General features: G+C 41.6%; 1 protein-coding gene across 2 annotated transcripts in view; it reads right to left on the bottom strand.

The window, feature by feature from the left end:
* Positions 1–20,607, bottom strand: part of GSK3B (glycogen synthase kinase 3 beta) — a 145,259-nt gene that overhangs the window by 49,302 nt on the left and 75,350 nt on the right. For both annotated transcript variants that reach the window (XM_061454263.1, XM_061454264.1), the window contains exons 3-4: positions 15,691–15,774; positions 2,706–2,816 (exon numbers count right to left, since the gene is read on the bottom strand). In XM_061454263.1, coding sequence (XP_061310247.1) covers positions 2,706–2,816; positions 15,691–15,774 — 195 coding nt within the window. The remainder of the gene's footprint in view (positions 1–2,705; positions 2,817–15,690; positions 15,775–20,607) is intronic.

The following is a 20,607-nucleotide window of genomic DNA, read 5'->3' as shown; positions in this document are numbered from 1 at the left end:
TTCAAATCTCTGGGCAAAAAGAGAAGGCAGATAAAACCAACTGTTCAGAATAATCTTATGCAAGGCACAGCAAACAAGTATGTTGAGGGAAAGTTTTCTCTTCCCCCTTTCTAAGGCTGGCTAAACCCTTAGCAAGGATGAATACTGCAAGAGGAGATGATACAAAGCCGAGAGAGCATCAGGTGGCAAGACCACAGGGCAAGGGAAGGATGTCCAGCTGCTGGAGCTACACGCTTTCAGCTATAGAGAATAAAGAGCTGCTGGATACAATTAGGGTCATATAGTATATACTGCCATAAAGGCATGGGAATCCCTGTTTCAAAGTTGACAACAGGCTACCTGGTTATTTCTTATCTTTGTTGCATCCCCCACAAGGTTCCATTTAAAAATCAAGCTACAGGCAAGACACAGTACTGGAGATGCACCTCCACACTTCCCTTTGCTAAGCACATTCTCCACAGTTCACCTTTAACGGCCTAAAACTGGGTGCAATTGCTAGATACTGCTATCAGGTCATGTTTGCCGCACTTTCACCACTATCTTTGTCTTTACACTTTTTCTCTCCCTTGTTTTTTGTTGTTCGTTCGGTGGGGAGGAGTTGAGGAGTGGGAGGAGAATCATTTGAATTTTGGCTCTAGGTGTTTGGTTTTCATATTTGTTTTTAAAAACCACAACTGTGCACAAAGGAAAGCAAACAAACACTGTTTTTGACATGTTACCTATGTATTGTGCAAGTGTATTGCAAAATAACGCAAGAGATTGCTCTAACTTGAGAAGTCAAGTTGACACACGCAGGATTTAGAAGGTATGTTTTTCATCTCCCCACAGCAAAACCAACATTTCCAAGAATTTCTTCCAGCATCTTAGAAGTTACAAACAGAAATTAGTAAGTAGATTACTAGAAAAGCTTCCCTGCATTTCTTTAACAGCTTTGTTGTTACCTAGGGTAAGTACCTCTCTGCCTACCTAGGTACCAATCAAACATGAACAAAGAGGTATGATCTGCCTTTTGTGTAGCCAAGATGGCTCAGGAATTGCAAAAGCTTTTATGACATCAAGGTAACACGATCTTTTTAAATACAGAATCATGAGAAAGGCTTGCTTTGCCAGAAAAATAAGAACAGCCTTCCAGGCTGCTTGGAATGGGAAGTCCCAAGCAGACAGGAAGATTAAAGAGCTGAAGCAGAATTTTCTCTCAAAGCATAAGTAAGGACAATTTTTCCCATGTTCCCATAATGAAGAGCAATTAGGACAAGAGTGCTGACAAAAGTTATATAAATCATTTATCAAAAGCTAAGCCAACGGATTTTGGGGTACATATAAACCTGAAGCTGCTTACCAACAGACCAAACAGTGTGACCTTGCAGTAGAAACTGGATAGTATTATAGAATCATAGAATAGTTAGGGTTGGAAAGGACCTTAAGATCATTCAGTTCCAACCTCCCTGCCATGGACAGGGACACCTCACACTAAAACATCTCACCCAAGGCTCTGTCCAACCTGCCCTTGAACACTGCCAGGGATGGAGCATTCACAGCTTCCTTGGACAGCCCATTCCAGTGCCTCACCACCCTTACACTAAAGAACTTCCTTATATACAATCTAAACTTCCCCTGTTTAAGTTTGGGCCCATTACCCCTTGTCCTGTCACTACAGTCCCTAATGAAGAGTTCCTCCCCAGCATCCCTATAGCCCCCGTTCAGATACTGGACGGCTGCTATGAGGTCGCCATGCATCCTTCTCTTCTCCAGGCTGAACAGCCCCAACTCTCTCAGTCTACCTTAAAAGCAGGCTCCAGTGGTGGATACTGAAGAAACATGCCATTCACAATTAATGCGTATACAGCTGTGGCACAACACTTCATTATTGGAATAATTACTATTTGTAGCTTTCACCTCTATAACTTTCATTTTCTTACAATCAAATTCATGTTCTTTTCTCAACCCCACTATCATGTTAAGAATTAGGCTTTTAAAGAGGATTAGGGAGGAATCAATAAGAATCAGGAATATTTGTGGCTTATTTCCATTTAGTCTTACTTTGGTGCCACGTTAGCAAGTTAATGCCATGTGAAAATGTGATCATTCACATGTGGATTGTGGTCACCACGCTGTATGAAATGGAACTACAAGACCCAAATAGGTCCCAGTTTTACAGAGAAAAAGGACATTTTATTCATTAACTATCTCGTAAAAGACAACAAAAGACACAGACAACTTAAGTGAGGTTTTGAGGCTACACTGTGCATACAAGCTCCAAATGGGGACAAAACTATGACCTTCATGCCCCCAACAGAAGCACATGAACTCTTAACTCGTAGGCCAGGAAAAGGGTAATACAACAGATAAGAGGACATGATTCTTCCTGACAACCTCTTCCAGTTCCTGACCTTTGTACTACTGTGTCTTCATCTCCTCAGGAAACTGAAGCTGCTCATCTGGCTGGTGTCAGTCTCTAAGGTACTTTAAAAGCCCAGAACTCCTCTCACACTCAGCTTCCCCCACCCACTCCAAGACTTTGAGAGTGCTTGAAGCCTCTCCTATCTTTCCTTTGTCATAACAATCATTCCAGTATCTTTTTTTTAACTTGCCTCATGATGTATATGCTCCTAAAAATGTGAGAAAACTATGTCAGGAAAGAGGTATCCACAGAGTTTATTCCTGTGATATTCTTCTTCACTTAACGACAACTATCAGTTACCTACCTTGACGTAAATCATAGGGAGTGTCTGTTTGGCCCGACTATAATGTCTGGCAACTCTGTATACTGTTTCAGGAACATAGTCCAGCACCAGGTTGAGGTACACCTCATCTTTCTGAAAGAAAACAGAGAAGGGAAAAAAGAAAAAGAGAATCAGCAATAGATTTGAAGCATGAAGTACAATTAAAGCACTCAAAGAAACCAACAGGGATGAGAAAGCTGTGGACATTTTAAGTACATGTCTTTAGTGGGAGCGTGAACTGCCACCAAACTGTTTTTTCCTTCAGGCTTTGCATTTGTGCACTATACTTAAGCCAAACATAAGTTTAAGGTTGCATTAATGAATATGGTCTCCAACACGAGGCATTTTCTGATTACAAACAGGGAAAAGGGTATACTTATTCTGCTCAATATTTTCATTCGGAGATATTTCAAGCTGACATTGGCATCATTATTTAAAGCAATCCATTAACTTGTCAGTCCCTTACCCAGCAGAATCCAACAAGTGCAAATTTAAAGACACCAAACTCACTCCTCAACAACTATGCACACACACATAAACTTTAAAACCCCTGCATCTTTCAGAACTGTTACTTTGATCTTACTGAATTCCTAACTATTAAGGCATTAAAAATACATACTAATCATTCATAGAGCATAAGCCAGTCTTACCATTTTTACCTATTCTGTTCATGCATATTTTGATGTCCCAGTTATCTCTAACTTAAACATACAAACGGTCATGGCAAAACAGAACAAGCCGAAGACTTGAGTATCAATTTTGATACCAAGGATCAGGTTAGAGGTCCATGTGAACTTCACACAGAGGAACAACAAAAGTAGCTTTATTATAAGGTACTTTGTTACAGAATACGTCAGCAAAGGAAAGAAAGAACAAACAGGAATTAAATGACAAAGTACCATAATCACATTGCCTAACTGGGAACTCTCAGCAGTAAAACAGGTCTTAAAAATACTTCTGATACTTTAATGCAGTCTTCTGTGCAAATCTCATCAGGACTGTGACTACATCTATGTTGAGGGGTGGTGGGGGGTGGGTATAATTAACTGCATCAACCTGAAATCTGACTTTTGAAACCTAGGTGAATTAATCAGCAGTAACCTCTCCTGCACTTGCTGTATTAACAGCTAGATCTTTCTGTAGAGGAAGACAATACATAGACACTTTACATGGATGGAAACAGTACAGAACTCCCAGGTCTTCAAGTGGAGCCCCTTGCTAGCCGATCCATTGGCTGGTATCTTAATACCAAACCTCATTTAGCTATAGCAATTTAACAATATTACTGTGACTTTAAAAGGTCACTTCAAGTGTGGAGTGTGGTGTGTTACTCTCATAGTGCTCGTTTTCCTTACCCACCTCTGTGCTGCCTCAGCAAAGAGCAGCAGTCTCCAGCTAGTAAAGACATGGTAACATGCAGAAAAATACAGGCCTTGAATAGACAATATGCAAACAACTGCTGGTTCTGTGTGTTGTTAAAGACTCAGAATTCAAGATGTCTGTTCACCATTATTTGTATTTTCAGGACATTTTAATAGCTCTTTTCAATACTTCCTAATAGGCCAAATCCCCTTGCAAGGCTCTGCCTACATCACTCTTTCCTACAGAAAGATGCTCTTTTTTAACATCATAGCTTAAATGACTCTGGTAATAGCACCAGTACTAAACAAATGACAACGGTCCACTAACTTACATATGTTCTTATGGTACTTCTGCAACACAGACAAGGAACAGCAGCCTCCAAAACCCTGCCTATGCTGCTGCCTCTTCCAGTGCCATTCCAGGAGCTAGGTAACAACATGAAGGAATCTGGGGACAAGGCTGAAGAGCAAACTTTTTGAAATGGCTGAGGAAGGACAACTATCAGCAGTGCAGAGGGAATACTGGATGCCTCTGGAACTCCACAGATGTGCAAATGTATGCTAAAATGCAAGTATGCAGTTCTCTTGCACTCTCCCTCCTGCAGCAAGAAGCTCTTCTTTCCCTGACTCTTCTAGCCAATAAAAACCCACCACCACCTCTTCTTAGGTCAGAGCTTTCAAGGTATTAATTATAAAATACAGAAAACCAATGTCCTGAAAAATCAAAGTTAACTTATGTCTGCTAAGGCAACCTGTACACCAAGAGAGAAGACAAGTCTCATGAATATGAATTCTGTTTGATCCAGTGTAGATACAACCTGATGCTTATGTTGAAAGCTTGCCTCTCAGAGGATGGGAAAGTCTTACTGGCAACAAGTCACTGCACAGAGCACTCTGTTACTGAGGTCAATTTACTTCATTCAAAGGTTCATGTTCCATGTATGAAAAAGATTTACATTAAAGATTAGAGAGAAAAACGAGTAGAAATGGAATTATAGTGGTTTCATTTTCCTTTCATAGTACAAGCAAAGGGAGACATGTAAAACAGTCATACATCTGATCATTACAACCTCTCTGCATTACTTTACAACAGTGAGTTTTGAGAATTACAGAACTCTATTAGTCCATACCACCTTTGCTTTGCTTCTCTCTCCTCCATTTTTATTTTTATGTTCTGTTGGAAATAGGGCTAATTCAATGCATAACATAACACAAGCACAAAAAACTTCAGGCACCAAAACAGCAGAGATGGAGGTTTTGCACTCACTCACCAATGCCTGTGAGTTTGGATGCTACCCCTGAAAAAAGCACATGGGTTTTGCAAGGTATTGCTGTAAACGTGTATCACACATTATCATCTAGAACATAAAGGCACACAATTACCTTTCCCCCAGTCAACAAACACAAGTTTTGATGTACCATTTGATGTACCCAGAACTTTAACATGCAACTATAAAGGCAGGGCTTATGGCGCAGGCTATACAAGTAGCTGCATATTCCACTCCTGCCACAAGTAACTGACACTCCAGAAGTGCTCTAAATGCCTACTTGCATGAATTAAAGATGATTCAAGTGTTCTGACCTACCTCCTCCTCCTGGTGCAAATCTGATAAACACTCAGAATACAATTTTCAAGAGCCCTCATTCTTCTCTGTGAGCATGAACTGGATGAAAATAACATCCGAGTTACCTGGATTCCCCTGAACAAGATTCAGGACAAGCTAGGAAGCAGCCGTGGCCTGACAAGCTCTGAGGATGATGTAAGCTGGTTTGCCTGCCTCGTGCATTCCTCCTAAACACATATTTTTCCAGTGACCCAGATGTACTGCAGTAGGAAACAGGGTTAGCTCCAAGAGCTTGCCAAATGAGGGCAACTGCTTGAGGATCAAGAAGGAGGATCAAGGCTTATCTTTCCCTTACAGGAAACCTCACCATGTATTCCACACAACTTGTTCCCACACTGCTATTTCAGAACTGCTGGGCTGGGAACAAATCAAGGTAACCTCAGCATCAGAAGCACCTCTGGAACACCCCTGCAGAGAAAAGTCTCTAGAGAAGACTGCATCATGTAAATGACAGAAAGCAAACACAAGATGTCATCAAGTAACTCGCTTCTCCTTAAGAGTCTGGGATTGAACAGATCCCAAAGAAAGAGCTTTCTTCAGCAGGTCAGATGTTTACATGCATCCACATTCTCCTGTGCTTGCTGCTAAGGTTACCGCAGCATCATGGAACAGCAGGTCAGAAGGGACCTCAAGGATCATCTGGCAAAGCATGACCTAGACTATATGTCCCAACGTGCCGCCCAGCCAAATCTTATGGCTGTCCAATATTGGGCAGTTCACCAGTTCCCTGAGAAGATTATTCCAGTGGCTGATTGTTCTCATTGTGAAAACTTTTCCTATAGTATCCAACCAGGACCTGCCCAGGAATATCTTGTACACATTACTCCTGGTCTTTCCATGTGACTCCTTGGAAAAAGGGAGTCCCCATCTTCTTTGTAGCCGTCCTTTCAATACTGGAACATAGTGATTAGGTCTCCCCTAAAACTTCTTTTCTCTGGGCTGAACAAGCCCAGCTCTCCCAGCCTTTCCTCACGTGGCAGGCTTCCCAGTGCTTGGAGGATCTTTGTGGCCCTTCTCTGGACCATCTCCAGCCTCTCCACATCATTTTTGTACAGTGGGGGCCAAAACTAAACACAATATTCCAAGGGTGGCCTGACAAGGTCACAGTTGAGTGGGATAATGAGTTCTTTCTCTCTGCTGGTGATTCCCTTGTTGATGTACCCCAGCATGCTTGCTTTGTCACAGCAGCATGCTGTTCACTCCTACTGAGTTGTCCACCAGCACCCCCAGGTTTCTTTCCACAGAGCTGCTCCCCCCCTTGGGCATACCCCAGCCTGTGCTGCACTCAGATTGTCCTTACCCAGGTTACAACCATGTACCTTTCAAAACAGGGCGAGTGCAGGGCCAGATACTGGAGTACAGGATCAATGTATTTCAGTAGGATTTTTACCGTAGCAGTGTGGCTCCTGCAGTCGTCTCAAATGTTAGAAGCTGCTTTTTGTCACTTGGCAGGTAAATCCACAGCTGATGAACACCGCTCCGAAACAAGCCACAACAAAATAACCACCCCCTTGCCACTGAACTGCTCTGTGCCTCTCTAGAACCAATAATTCAGGCACCACTTCACTTTGGCTGGAAACACTTCATGTAAGTAAATACTAATACAGACTATGACATAATAAGAGGCATGAAAAAGTCTAAGACACAAGAACTAAAACATTCTAGCAACTTCTTTATTTTTCTTTGTATCAGCAATTGGAGATAAACCAGGCTGCAAGTAAAGTACCCTGGCACGTGACCGTCACACATTACATGGCTGAAGACTGAGCAAAACTGACATTACTCTACCAACACAGGAAAGGCTGCACAGAGGTCTCTAATTCCACTTCCAAAACTCTTCTCTCCTTCAATCCCCACAAGTAATCTCTTTTAAACATCATCTATTTGATCTTAACTGTGGCCAATATAAAGCAACAGCCATTGACTTCAAAGATTCATTCTTCTGGATTGTTCTTTGCATGTAAAGTGCAAACATTCCTTCTCTATGATCCCCTCCTGCCTCAACAAACCCCAGACTAATCCTGAGTCAGTTCTACCAGCTTTCATTACTTTTACTCATAGATCTCACACACCACATTTATAACTTGTATGTGTAAAACTCCAATCAACATTAGCCAGGCACAGTCTAACTATTTACCACCAACACAATAATAGAACTCAGGGAGGTCATATATGCAAACACTAGACTGAGGGCAAAAGGAAAAACAAAAACAACAACAAAAACCTGTAAAACTCCAAGGCATAATCTGAAGACTATGCCAGTATCTAGTAAAATATTAGAAGTTCTCCTGAACTCCTACCTGGAATCTAAGGAAAATTTCTCTGAGCATCAATGAATAGGGTAAGAAGGTGTCCTGGGTTTAGCAGTAGCAGTCAATTTTTCTCCTTCTTGGTAGCTGGTGCAGCGTTGTGTTTTGACTTTCAGCCTGGGAACAGCGCTGATAACACCGATGTTTTCAGTTGTTGCTAAGTAATGTTTACCCTGACCAAGGACTTTGTGAGCCTCATGCTCTGCCAGGGAGGAGGGGAAGCTGGGAGGAAGCAGAGACAGGACACCTGACCCAGGCTAGCCAAAGAGGTATTCCATACCACAGCACGTCATGCCTGGGGGCATAACTGGGATTTACCCGGAAGGACATGGGGTCTTCTGGGTCGGACTCATTTTCAACGGGTGGTATCATATTCTCTTCCCTTGTTATTTTCTCTTATCATTATTATCATTGGTGGTAGCAGTAGTGATTTGTGTTATACCTCAGTTACTGGACTGTTCTTATCTCAACCCGTGGGAGTTACATCCTTTAGATTCTCCTCCCCATCCCACCGGGGGGGGGGGGATGGAGAAAGAGGGAGGAAAAGGGGGGCAGTGAGTGAACGAGCCGGCTAGCTGGGTTTAAACCACGACAGAAGGTTAAGAAGCTATTCTGGGCACTCTTTCTTCTAGGGTGACTCAATTTACTGGTCAGCATTTGGGCAAAGTGATGAGTATGTTCATGCAGTTTTCATCTCCTGGCAGATCAGCAACAGTGTGGTTGTGGGTCTGAAGCAGTTTGCAGGTGATTTCTCGCTTTTATACTTTTTTTTTTTTTGTTTAATCCCAGGTCACAATTCGAGTTAGTTTTCAGATGGAATCCATGTGATCCGCTGTGCTAGCGCAACTGAGAGGAGATGAACAATAAAGACCTTTCCTTAACTTTGTATTTCATAGAATCCCAGACTGGTTTGAGTTGGAAAGGACCTTAAAATTCATCTAGTTCCAACCCCCTGCCACATGCAGGGACACCTTCCACTAGACCAGGCTGCTCCAAGCCCCATCCAAAAACGGCCTTGGAGAAAGGAATGTGGAACTCTGACGAAACTCACTTTACTTGCCTATTCATGCTGAGAGCACACAGATAAGCCATAAACCTAAAATTAAGGAACATGCCTCCAGAGTGCACTTCTCACTGAAATTATCTCATGGCATCAGTATTGGGGCTATATGAGGTAAATAAGCCAGTCAGTTTACTCAAGGGGACCCTGTTTTCTTTATCCTATGACACCACCCACCAATGTTTTTCAGAGGTAGGTGCTACACACAGAGCTGTTACAGGATGGCAGCTACACAAGGATTCTATCAAGAAGCACTGAAGGGTTTAACTTGGGAGTCAGAAAGCAAGAAAACACATAGCAGTTATTTCACTTCGATTACGCCTTCTTTCAGAGTGCATTATTTAAACACCAGAGTGCCAGCATGAGGTAAGATATGCCCTTCACCCTGGCTTAACCACCTAGATTTAGACAACAAACAAGGTTCAAAGTCACAGAGTTTTGGTCTTAAGAATAAAAACCCCTGTTACTCTACTTTTTCTTAAAGCTACATTTCATGTATTTCATGTATGTATTTCACGCACACTTACCAAGTGCTGTGAAACACCCTTTTTCCTTCTCTTCTCCTGAAGGTTGACATAGTACATTAAAGATACTAACGCTTTGGACCTGCTTTCAAAGATAAAAGTGAGGATTTGTAGCCTTCCTACTCTAACTACTGAGTAACCATGATACACTGGAAAAATCTGAAAACGCAAACAACTGTGTAGCTGACTTCATTTGTACACAGGAATGGTGACATCCAGTGACCACACATGCCTGGTTTTACTCGCAGTTTATAACCACATCTATTTCAAAACAGCGATATGGCTGCCACCAAAGTAAAGGAACCATAAGCCTAGAAGCAGAGCAGATAACTCCAGGGGGGTAAAAGCAGTTGAAGACTCAACGCCAGTGTCTGTTATTTTCTATCAGTACTACAAAAGTTGGGCAAAACACCCCCTTTCCTATTCCCTGACTCTTCATGACTGAGTTTAAGAACTGTCCCAAGACAGAGCTTTGTTCCTGTACCTACTTGTCAAAGTTTACAAATTGTTCTTTAATGCTGGCTGCTTTTCAACATAACGCAGTCTGATGTAGGTAGAAACTGCCAGCTGGGTCAGCTACGATGACAGCGTAAGGGCAGAAGTCAAGCCTCCCAATATAATTCACATTTAAGCACCTTCCCAGGACTTGTTCCAAGACAACTGGTTTGCATTGTCTACCTTTGATCAATGAGAAGCCTTGGTTCCTGGGTGATGTGCACTAAGCCCTTACCTTTCATCAAGAAAGACATTTCCTGTCATAGTTTTTCCCTCTCCGAAGGGAGAGTATAGTAGAGAAAAAGAGCTTACAAATCCTTGCTGATTCTTATTTATTTTATGCCCTTCATAAAATAATATAACTGGCAATAACTCTGCTGGAAGATGGAAATTACCAGGTAAAGTTGGGATCATGGGACTATCCTGACTACCTTACCGTTAAAACAAAAAGCAGAGCCTTTGGAGATCCACTATTTTCTTACTTTCCAGACTCAGTGGAAATTTCTGAATCATGACATATCCACAACAGCAAACCAGGCAAGATAATGCACAATAATGGTTCAAACTGTAGGCTTGCCTCAGGACGAGCAATATGAGCTACTTTCCTAATGGCCACCCAACACAGGTAGATGAGAGCAGTGGCTAGAGCTGCTAGTGGAATGGACTTAAGAGTGACTAACCAGATGTACTGGACTAGAGCAAAACCATGGAGCTTCCCATTTCCACTGCACACATCCATCACACTGAGAATCTAGCTACTGGTGCTTAGCCCTATCACAAGCAGACAAAACTGCTATTTCTATTAACACAACCTACTCAAGAACCAGAGACTGCTCATAACTACAACTAAGAAAATTCCCAGCATGTTGCAAGCCTGAACAGCAGTAACTGATAATCATTATCTAATGACTACTGCCCTTCCTGAAATGAGCTTGGCAGGCCACAGGCAAGGACTACAGAGATACCAACACCACAAAACTCCTCATAATTGGCATTAATTGCTCCTTTGTCAACAGCACAGCAGTTCTGCCAAGGACTGAAGGGAGCATAGCGACTAAATTCATTCCTAGTGCTAACCCTTCAGCACGTCACTAGACTGGTGCAAATCATTCACACAGGCTCTGGCAATTTAAAACTGGGCTCAAGGCTCTGCTGATTGAACTTCGTGTTCTGTTTCTTCATTTCTTTCAATGATGAAACCAAATTACTCAACTACAAATACAAGTAACAGGGTGCACAATAGATGGTTCTTGTGAGAGGACGCATCTGAGCACTCCCGCAGAAAGGGTAGCGATCTATCTCTTCCTAACAGGGATATGAACCTGGAGAAACACCAACTATTCAAGCAAAGCCCAAACTTGCAAATCAAGTAGTTGCTCTCTTTTCAATCCCACCCATTTTATGATTCTCCCAAATGTCTTTGTTGCAGTTTAATACACTACTGTCAAAATGCATGCACAGCAGCTTGTACATGCAGCTCTGCATATATCTCCTGCATGTTTATTTTAAACCTCAGTCTAAGTCTATTGGAGTAAATTTCCATCCTGAGTCTGCACGGACTTTTGGCTGCATGCCCTTACAGCTGAAGCTAAATAAGACTAGAAATCAATTAGGGTACGCAGAAGGGCTAGCTCAGCCTCCAAAAGAGTCAGTGTATTGCCTATCTGTGATCTGTGTTTCCATATATGCTTGCTTTGAGTCCTCTGAATCCCAAGCTACCTTAAAGGGGGAGGGGGAGAGAGAGTTACATAATCAGAGATGCAATTGCTTCATAAAAACTGTATTTACTTTACTTTTTTATGATGTGATGTAGGAACAAATCTCTCCAGTGCTTCTTTGCCTCTTTTCAGCATGGATATGAATTGATCAGACTATTAAACACTCAAAAGCATTCACAAAAGAAAATCTGACAGCTATGAAATATCACAAAGAAAGAACTAAACCAGAAATAGAGGTGGAAGAAAAATGGGGAATAGGTTCTCATTTCAGGTTTTACACAGCTGAATAATTTTACTCAGCAGCCACTGATGTAGGAACTTAGGTCATGCTATAAAACATCAGGGAATACTTTCAACAAATGAGCTAGGGGAGTTATTGGGTATGTCCATGTCTACCCTCCCTTGGAGCATGAAAAAGGTCCTCAGCAGAATTAGGCTAAAAAAAGATGGGCAGCAAGACCATCTCCCCCTGCTGCAGTAACTCAACATTTACACTGATACATCATGCTAAATGCAAGGCAGTCCCTGAAATAAAGGAAAAGTAGCAAAAATCAAACCAGAAATGCATGCCTTCCTAATAAGGCCTGATTTCCCTCCCAGTGGCAAGCTGACAGGCAAACCAAGCATCTTACTCAAGACAATACCAAAACTACGCAACGCAGCAGAGTTGGCTAGCCCTATAATCTTGATTGCTTTCTCTAAGGATTACCAGGAAAACCACAAATCACAGAAATACAGCATGGAAAAGACTTGTGACTGTTCCCACCAAGAGAATCCTCCATATGCAACTCAGCCCATTATTTGGCTGTCCTTCTTTACCCTCTGGTTCATTCCACCAGTTATAATTACATGCTCTGGACTACTGAGAAGCATATTACAGCTACAAAAGTCACTGCCCTGCCATCAGATATCTCATACAGCCTCAGAAAAAAACTCATTAAAGAAAAGTCTTTTGAAAGAACTGGGTTATCCAACAGGTAGGTCTGACAAAGGTCTGTAAGCTTAGAACAAGGAAAGAACCAGGGAGCAATTAGTTTATAGAAAGAAGCAACCCAAATGCCATGCCTGCCAACTGTCATATTAATATACATTGCATGCTCTCTTTGAGCTCTCTTAAAGTAGAAATCATTAGTCAAACATGATTGATATGTAGTCAGTACTCAGAATAATGTTTTTATATATACACATGTATAAAGACGTATGCGTGTGCATGTACGTGCATATATATACAGACATGCACACACCCACCTCATGTAGGGCATACCTATATAAAGGCAATGCAAATTCAAAGATGTTCATAGAAGAGGGAGCCACCCATTCACAGAAAACAAAGGAGAACAAATCAGTCAAAGCCATGTTTGATACAAGACTTCCATGCTGAGGCTGGATTGCTTTTGGTAAAATCAGGAAGGACGTTTAAGTGAGCAGGAGACATAAAAAGGAGAGTTCATTGCAGGGAAAAAGAAAAGGAGGAGCTCAAACGCTTCAGCCAGTTCCACAGATAGCCCCAAGGAAAAGCTATCAGAGAGCTCCAAATCTCTATAAACTAGCTTTAACTGATGCAGCTAAGGAATAGTCTTACTAACAAGTGCTATCTCAAATTCTTTTTCTATTTGATGCTATTTTCTGTTGTGTCAGGTTTTCTAATCATGAATTAAACCCACTGTTTTGCTAGAATAAAGCTAGTTTTAAGGTTGCTCAGTGCTTAAAAAAATGCCTAGCAATTAAACTGAAGTAGCTGCTAGGCACATAGAATTCAAAGAGTGCCAGTCCTACTGGATTTGGAGAAATCCTTGGAAGTACCTCCAAAATCAAGACAGATTTAAGCTTCTCAGGTATTGGCTACGAAAGAGCCAAAGAAAGACATGCCTCTGGGCTTAGAGACACCGGTGTCAAGCACTGGGAAACACAGGGGAAGTCCAAGGAACACTCCAGCTGGAACAAACAGGTGGAGTCATAACAGAACCATGAAAAACTTTATGCAAGAGAATGCTTCATCTACATTGGTATCAAAATTAAGTTCACCGATGAACTACTTCATTAAAGGGATCAGCAGTATAACAGTTACCTGTCATTACTGCTAGACTTGAGTTAATTAGCAGAAACAGAGCCTAAATGGCAGTGGACTGTTAAGTTCTCCACAAAAACAGGCAACAATTGCAAGCCCCACTCATCACTATGCTACCACACAGTTATTTGGATTTTTACACTACTCTTCCCATTGGACTTAGCTTCAAAAATCAGTTTATATAAAGCTCTGGGTACCCAGCATCTAAATCTACCATTGCTTCCTACATGTCCTTCCTGGTTCCCTTACACTTTTCTCCCTTTTCGTCCACTGCCCTAAGAGCCAGCTTCATTATGAAGTCTCATGGAAATTCTTGCAAGCCTATTACTTATCATTTTGTATTGAACTGCAAAGAGACCTTGCAACCGGAACTCCAATATTACAGTGCTGATGCGTGCACCTCTGCCCTAGGGACTGGTTCACATTTGTCCGATTTTGCAAGAAGGCAACAGTGGAAATCTCAAAGGCACAGAGTAGAGGCACGATGAGAGATGAGGTGAAAGTAATGTGAAAGAAAACTTTCCACTGGAGCATTACCATTTGCTGCTCATGGATAAGAGACTGCAGTTTTAAAAACAGAACTTAGTGTTGCCAAGAATCAGCCACGTGGAGCTGAAACAGCAAAGTAGAAAATCCAGTCTCAAGCTCAACATCAAGTTAAAGATTCCCGAAAGAGTTTTACTCAAGTTACTGTTACACAAAGGATCCCGATTCAGTGTCCTGAGAAGTTTTAACACTTCCACTGTCTGCAGGAGGATTCTGAAAGCCATTAGATAAGGCAGTTGTCTTCTGTTTGTTTCATTAAATTCCACTTCATCCTAGTCAAATTACAAGCTGAACCCAAACCCTCCTTGACTCTATTTCCCTTCTTGTACTCAAGCTGCTAGAGGAATTTGCGGTTACATGCTAAATGAGTGCAATATAGTTCACAAAAAAGACAGTTAACTACTAAAAACCTGCAAGAGCCATATCACACTGTGAATGCACGCTATCACCAGGCAAGGGCTGACCCAAAGAAAGAAAGCATAAAAACATTAAATCTCATTTCTCCTTGATTCCTGCTATGTGGTTTTGGAAGCTTTCCATAGGCAAAGCAGGCAAAGTGCAGGGCCAGGTCTCCCCACGCACCTCTCCAAGAGGTAACAAAAGAGCTCTTCCAATTATCCCTCTTGTGCACTGCACAAGACTTCAGCAACCTGCCACCAACAACTCGTCTACCCCCAAAGACCGTGAAGTGGGTGGGTTGCTGCTCCCATTCTGCTGGTGGTCGCAGCAGTTAATAGCCCTTTAGTAGCTATTAGCTCTTATATACAGCTCTTTCCAGCATTGTGCATGTTCACCAGCATCTGAAGAGAACGAAGCATGTAATCTACTTTAAAAAATGAGAAATTATAAAACTTACAGAAATTACAGAATTTCTATAAATGTTTATAACTACATATAAAAATACCAGAGGCAGTTCACAAGGTCATCTAGCCCATCCTAGAAAACACATCTGCACATGTGAAAAGGTAGCTCTAGAACACGCAAATGAAGCATGGCTGTGCTCCAATAAGTTAAAAAGGAGACTGTGTGTATGCAAATCTGTTGCACTGTTGACGCATTGTACTAATAACACTATTCCTCATGGACCACACGCTTCCATACTGAAAAAGATGTGCTCCAACATGATCTGCTGGGCACCACTGTGGCATTTTCTCCATGTTATCAGGTTTTCTATCTTTACACTGCTGTCTCTAGAAATACAAACAGTTCAGTTATACCCCAGAAGGTTACCAGGAGGCATTGCCTTGTTTTTCATTCTTACCTTCTCTCCACTAGAGTAGAAGAAATAACGCAATCGGACAATGTTACAATGATCCAACTTTCTCATAATCTGGAGCTCTCTGTTCTGAAACAAGAGAAAAGCAAACAATTAAACTCTTTCCTCATAGAGTACTGCAATGAACACACCTTAATATACAGTTACAGGAGGTGAAAAACCAAAGAACAACTGAAGCTGCAAAATATGTCAGCCAGAATGGCTGGAAGCCTATCCCCTTTGAATACTGTAAAAATTAAGTAAGCAACTCAGTTTCCACTTTTGTTCAACCAAGGTTTAACCAGGTTCAGGCAGGCAGAATAAAAGTGTTCTCATTTTATATCAACCTGAAAAAGCTATTAAAATAAAATCGGTTCATTATATGCATGATAAACTGGGGACTTTACTGCAATATCCATTGTAACAGCGCCCTGAGCAAATGAGGGATCTTACAGCCAAGCACATAAAAATGAGTGAAATGTTAAACTTGCAGGTATGAATGAAAACAAGCAAGTAAACTCGGCACAGTTCTGCTTGTTACACTTCGTTCCACAGCTGTTGCTGCAATACTCGTTTCTCCTATGGTCACATTTACACATCACTGTGTTTCCTTCCTCAATTACTATATGATCTGCAGCTTCAAAACTAGATGGTATTCCAATTTTTACTTGGATTACAGGTTTGGTAATCGTGCATCCTAACAACATAGACTAACACACTGGTCCTACTAGCATCATGAACTCTGGCCAACTTCAGGAATATCTGTGAAGAAAATTCTTCATCGACCACACATTTTCATACTTAAATGCACAAAGCTAATGCCTACTTTAGGCAGTGCTGCTGCCAAATAAGGATTTCGTATTCTACGTATCAGAGGGTCACATACTGTGCCTATCATGATTCAAAGCTTAAGGAATTCCACAAGAACCACTCAGAGCTTCTAATGTGGACATAGCTACAAATGCTGCTTTTAATTCCTCTAAGCCATGTAGCCTTAAACAAACAAAAAAAGACAGGTGTCAGATAGGATGCAGTATCATTAATCCTATCATCCCTACTACCCACTGACCGAAAACATACTTCAGTATATTAGCCAGCTCTTTACAAACATGAGTGACATCTCACACAGATACCAGTTAGCAATTATTCAGCTACTAGTAAGGAGAAAGCAAGTCCTTCCCTGAGCCTGCCCAGCTTCTGAAAAGACTAAAGCCTAAATCTGTTAGGTACACATCAAGACAGGCCTATGCTATCCCAAGGACAATGGAATAAGAGAAAGCAGGGGGGAAACCTTTGAGACTTACATGTATCTCCTGAAATCGTATGGAGTGAAATTGTGAAAGAGGAATACAGGCTTCATGACATAACCCTGTCAACATGCCTCACATCTCACAGAGAAAAGCATTCTCCTGGTAGGAACAAGAGCTCAAATATTCTCCACTTATTCATTCTTTATTAAATACTACCAAAAAGAAGTATATTTTCAGAGTCATGGCTGGGATGCCTGTGACACATGGCACAGTTCAGATTTCAGACCAACAGAAAGACCTCATCCTCTTGTCCTGCCTGAACCACAAACCACTGCTGGTGTTTCCTTGGACCTTAAACCTGGGGCAACTAACAAGCCAAAGTAAGGATGGCTCTAGATCCCACCAATCAATGAAACACCAATTATGACACGAGATTAACTTCTCCAGTTGGCTTTTACTACATCATTTAACAGTGTTACTACAAGATTGAACCTTTCACTGCATGTTCCAGCACCTCAATCAAATTTCACTAGGAATTCATAGCACAAAATAGGCAAGAAATTTCCTCTTCCCTTTCTCCCACTAGCTGTGAGATGGAAATAATACCTTTTCTCTCATGGAATTACTGGACAAAACATGAATACATTAAGAATTAATGTGCAAATATTATTCTGGCATTATCTCTACTAGCTCCTTAAAATACCCATCTATAATCTAAGTCAGGTTATCTCTTCATGTTCTCTAGATAGTATGTATATGCTGATTGGATACACTCAGCAGAAGTTATTCTAACTCTAGGCTGAAGTTATATTTATACTCTGGTATCTCATCCCAGCATAAGCACAGTCTGTGCCCACTTTGATGCCTTCCACTCTGATCCATATCCTTCAGCTCTCATCCTGACCATCTGCTGCAGCTGCACAAACACAGCTTCAAGAGGTGCTAATATCAGGAACAACTCATAAACCAGTTACACAGTAACCTATATCTCACATCCAGTGACTAGACAGAAGGAAACAAATTTAAACTGTCATCTTAGTCAATTAGTCACCTCAGCCATCTTAAAACCAAGCTGACTTCTAATCACAGATCCCTGGTGAAGCTCAAACTGGAAATACTTGAACAGTTGCAAATAACTTTAATTTACTGTGGCAAGGGAACAGGCTGATGCTTTGAAGAATTCATCTTTCCCTCAGATGAATATATAAAGTAGTGTCACTTTACCATGTATTCCCCTGTATACATCTTAAATAACAGCCTTTTTATATTATACTATGGGATATTAATTGCCAAGGGCAGGAAATGCCGGATTATACGCAGGGAACCTTTAGTGAAGCGAACAGTGACAGATGTCCTACACTGAGTACAAGAGAGAAAATGCATGTCTAAATATAATGCAAACTAAAACAATTCCAAAACATGCTGATGAGAAAGGCTGACACTGCATGATCAAAATATAGGGTGGATAAAGACATAAAGCTACTGCATATCCTTATCACTTTTCCAAGAGATATGGCTATAAAGTCAAAGACTCAAAGGGAAAGTTACTCTTCTTTCCTTTCCCCCAGCTATTCACATACAAGCAAAGGGTTTAGTTTTCTTACTGAATGAGTTACTGGCCCTGTTAAGCACTGAAGCAGCAATATCCTTCAGCACCAGCCTCACTGCAAGAGGACCCAGCAGACTTCTGTTCACACCAAACCACAGAGCTCCTGCAGCACATGTTTCTTTGAAGAGCCGCAAACCAACGGAACTATGAACGGATTACTCAGCAAATTTCTCTTGCAGTTTAATTTCTTTATCTAAAATAGGCTTCTTTATCCAGGAGGCAAGGGGCTGCTGACACATAATTCCAGAAGAGTGCTTTACAACCAGTGTATGAGCCCTTCACTAACTACGGAAGCAAACCCAGTGTGACAAAATCCTCCCAGTTCATCACTTCTGATGACAACTTTCCTAGCTCAGACTGCCTGCATCTGCTCATTATATTGAATGAATTTGGTTGCTCATCAAGGTTAAAGATTTGGTTAAAGACTGTCAAGACCAAATCAGATTTCTAACTTCAAAGCATAGCCCATAAAGCTCATCCATGAAGACTCATGCCTTCTCTCCAAAGTTACAATCCCAGTTCCTCATAACTGTGCTAATGCCGCAGTTGATACAAAACCACTAAAGAAAGATCATTTCTGCCTCACTACCATAATCTGCTATTCCAGACTAGGATAACCATCACACACACACACACTCCCTTCCCTTCCCACCCAAAGATGTCTAGAGCTATGCCAGTTTGCATATTCATCACCCCTAACCTGGATCTTTGACTTTCCCCCCCCTTCTTTCTTTCTCTCCTGCCCTTTTTACAACAGGGGATAAAATGACTGGATCATCAGAGATGATGCTTTATGGACTTGCAACTTCCTGAACTGGACCAGAGCAAATGAAGGTTTTGTACGGCTCAGCATGACATTATCAATATATACCAAATGAAGTGTAGAAATATCACTTGGATCCAGCTCAGAAGAGAATTCCTCAAAGTTTCCTTAGCTACAGGGCATGCTGGGGTTTGACTTTCTCTTCACTGTTAATTTCTTTTCTTCTGAAAGGCCTGTTTAAAGTCTCAACAAGGTTCTTTGAGGATTATGTTCAAAGAAGATGAAAGGCAAAAAATCATAAATTTGTATTTTTTGCCTTGTGCCACATCAAGGACACAGCCTGGTTCTTGTAAATAGGTAAGAACTCCAAAGGTCTGGTCCTTTAAAGAAAGGATAGCTTTTTAATAGAAAGGCAGGATAAGCTACCAGTCTATTTCAACAGGCAACTTCAGCATCAGTCTTCTTGCTTAAATCAAGTAAAGCCAGCAACTAAATTTAGTTCTCATTTTTTTTTTTTACACTTCTGGAATTAATTTTTATTTTTCTTGGACTAATACGTTCAAGAGCTGAAGCTTCAATGTCTTGTGTTCTTCTATCAGGTCAGAAGACCAGAAAACGGACGGTAATTGTCACATGGACTCTGGCATCAGAGATGGATGGAAGCAGCACATGTACGCCCCAGTTTCTCAGTATACACAATCCTCCTTCTCTTGCACATGTCGTATTTACAGCTTCCTCCTTTCTCCTGCTTCCACCATAACCTTCTCCATTCTACCACATTTCTTACTCTTTGGTAAAGGTTTTCCCACACTGAAGAGCCAAGCACGGAGCCATGAACAAAGCTGAGGAACAAACTCGTTTCAGCAAGATGCCTGAAAGCAGTGATGGAGCAGCAGGGCTTGCGTTTTTTTCCCCCTCCTGCTTCCTTTCACTTGAACAGCCTGAAGGACTACCCACCTCCATCCACCTGCATTGCTGAGCCTGCCCAGAGTAAAGGCTCAGGCTGAGATGCTGAGAGATTTAAAGCACTTTCATACAGCAGGAGGGAGCCTTTTTATCCTGACCATCTCCCACCACTAGAAAAGGCTGGACTCCAAGCACAGGGCAACAGGCACATGCTGATGAAGGTCTTCCAATGTGATCCTAGCCAGCTATACTCAACACCTTGCAGTGACATCTGCTTGCGCAACACTTGAGCCATACCTCCCAGCCTCAGCTTTGTAAAGTGTACTGAGACAAAACACTCCAGACTACAGAGGAAGAACATCATGCTCACCATCAGCTGCCTCTGGTACTGAAAC

This window comes from Pezoporus flaviventris, unplaced genomic scaffold (assembly GCF_033815535.1).
Source record: "Pezoporus flaviventris isolate CSIRO_AGI_PZ_B2104156 unplaced genomic scaffold, CSIRO_AGI_Pfla_v1 ptg000015l, whole genome shotgun sequence".
Lineage (NCBI taxonomy): Eukaryota > Metazoa > Chordata > Aves > Psittaciformes > Psittacidae > Pezoporus > Pezoporus flaviventris.
The sequence above is the reverse complement of the archived record's forward strand: the minus strand, read 5'-3'. Positions and strand labels throughout refer to the sequence as shown.